Genomic DNA, 1,584 nt, shown 5'->3' with positions numbered 1-1,584 from the left:
GGAGTACCGTTACTCCTGTTTTAGCACTGTAGATTGTTTACACCATTTTTACGTGGAAATTGAACACACTAAAAGTAGAGGGGGTCAGAAGGACGGAAAAATCCGTACCCTTTTTGGGGGTACCAAAGTAATAGAAAAAAATCACTTAAATAAATAAATTAGTGTTACTTTTGTAGACAATGTTATGTAATCTTAATAAACAAGATTAAGTGAAATGTCGACTTTGAGGACTAATAACAAACGTTAAGAGTGCGAAGGAACTGAAGGAAAAAGTGGACTTAGGGTAAGAGAAAACTATAACAACTTGTTGCAAGTACAGTTTAAATTATGAAGCGTATGTTGGAAGACGGCGAACATCAGGAGGTTTTAACACAAGGGGGATTTTTTTTTTTTTTTTTTTTTTATATATGAGAGCCAGTCTGCCGAGGTCATAGCAGGCTTTTCTGTTTTGCTTGTTCATCGGGATTTCAAATTCCTTTATATTTTCATGATTGTTTCAGTGCCATTGGCTTGTAGGAGATAGATTGCCCCGAGTAGAAGATATGGATTGTGCTCTAAGCTCGGATCATCCTATTTATAAGGCACTCATCTCCAATCCAGTCATAATGCTGGGCCTTGGCAATCCTCGACTTTTATTAGGTAATTTTAATTATTATTATTATTTTAACTTTAAGAGATTTGCAGTTTAAGGTCGGCCCGGACCTGGCGACCGACACTGGCTCTTAGATGTTGCCCCAGCCGACTTCCAACCCAGAATGTCTCTCTACTGGTAGCGATGATCTAGGCGCACGGCAGTGCACCAGGCCAAGTTCCGGCCTGAGCACGCCAGTGTGTATATTACACGAAACATTTCGACGCATTTTTAGCCCTATCATAACTTCGTTAATTTTCCACGTAATGTCACAAAATTTGGACCATATGTTAATTTATATTTGATTATTATGCCTGCGAAATCCCGAAGTTCCAGCTTTAACGGAAGGGGTAGAAAGAACGGCTTCAAAATCGCTTATTTTACGACTGATTCACTCATCAAAATTATGAGGCACTTCCCGATGTCGTAGAAACTTGAAATTTGGCAGGATTATCATAGGTTTGGTTTTGCAAGTGACTACGCGCTACTAAATGCATTCAATATGCTATCGCTGTTGGCTCAGTTTGAAGAAGTATCTTTAGGAATATTAAAACAGAGAATTCTCTCTGTTTCAGCAATGTTGTGCATTTTGGACAGCACTCACAATTCAAACCTATGGATGCAAGACTCCGAGATCGCCCCCGTCATAAGTACAATCATACGAATCTATCAGAGTGAGAAACATATTCTCAGTGTGAACAGGCACTATGAACAACATGTTGTCAATAGTACCAACACCAATGCTACAAACATATCCTGAACAACATACCAACACCAAACATATCATGAGTATGAACATTGTACAACATAAAATAATTATGCTACGAACAAGAAGGTAAAACTTTGATCAATGAAACATAGTCAAAAAAGAAGAAAAAAAAACTCGACTGTGATTTTTTTTTAATCGAGCTTTTTTTTATCAATTCCCAATATTAACGTTGTCAATAGTACCA

The 1,584-nt window shown here is 37.8% G+C and overlaps 1 protein-coding gene across 1 annotated transcript; it reads left to right on the top strand.

Moving 5' to 3' along the window:
- Positions 1 to 500: 500 nt before the first annotated feature.
- LOC103520192 (ubiquitin-associated domain-containing protein 1-like) lies at positions 501 to 1,584 on the top strand. Its single transcript, XM_008485285.3, has 2 exons — positions 501 to 639; positions 1,207 to 1,584. Exons 1-2 carry the CDS (start codon positions 543 to 545, stop codon positions 1,389 to 1,391), a joined length of 282 nt encoding a protein of 93 aa, XP_008483507.1. The 5' UTR covers positions 501 to 542; the 3' UTR covers positions 1,392 to 1,584.

The sequence above is a fragment of the Diaphorina citri genome, unplaced genomic scaffold (genome assembly GCF_000475195.1).
Source record: "Diaphorina citri unplaced genomic scaffold, Diaci psyllid genome assembly version 1.1 scaffold3311, whole genome shotgun sequence".
In the NCBI taxonomy this organism is placed as follows: domain Eukaryota; kingdom Metazoa; phylum Arthropoda; class Insecta; order Hemiptera; family Psyllidae; genus Diaphorina; species Diaphorina citri.
Note: the sequence above shows the minus strand (reverse complement) of the source record. Positions and strands in the feature narration are given on the sequence as shown.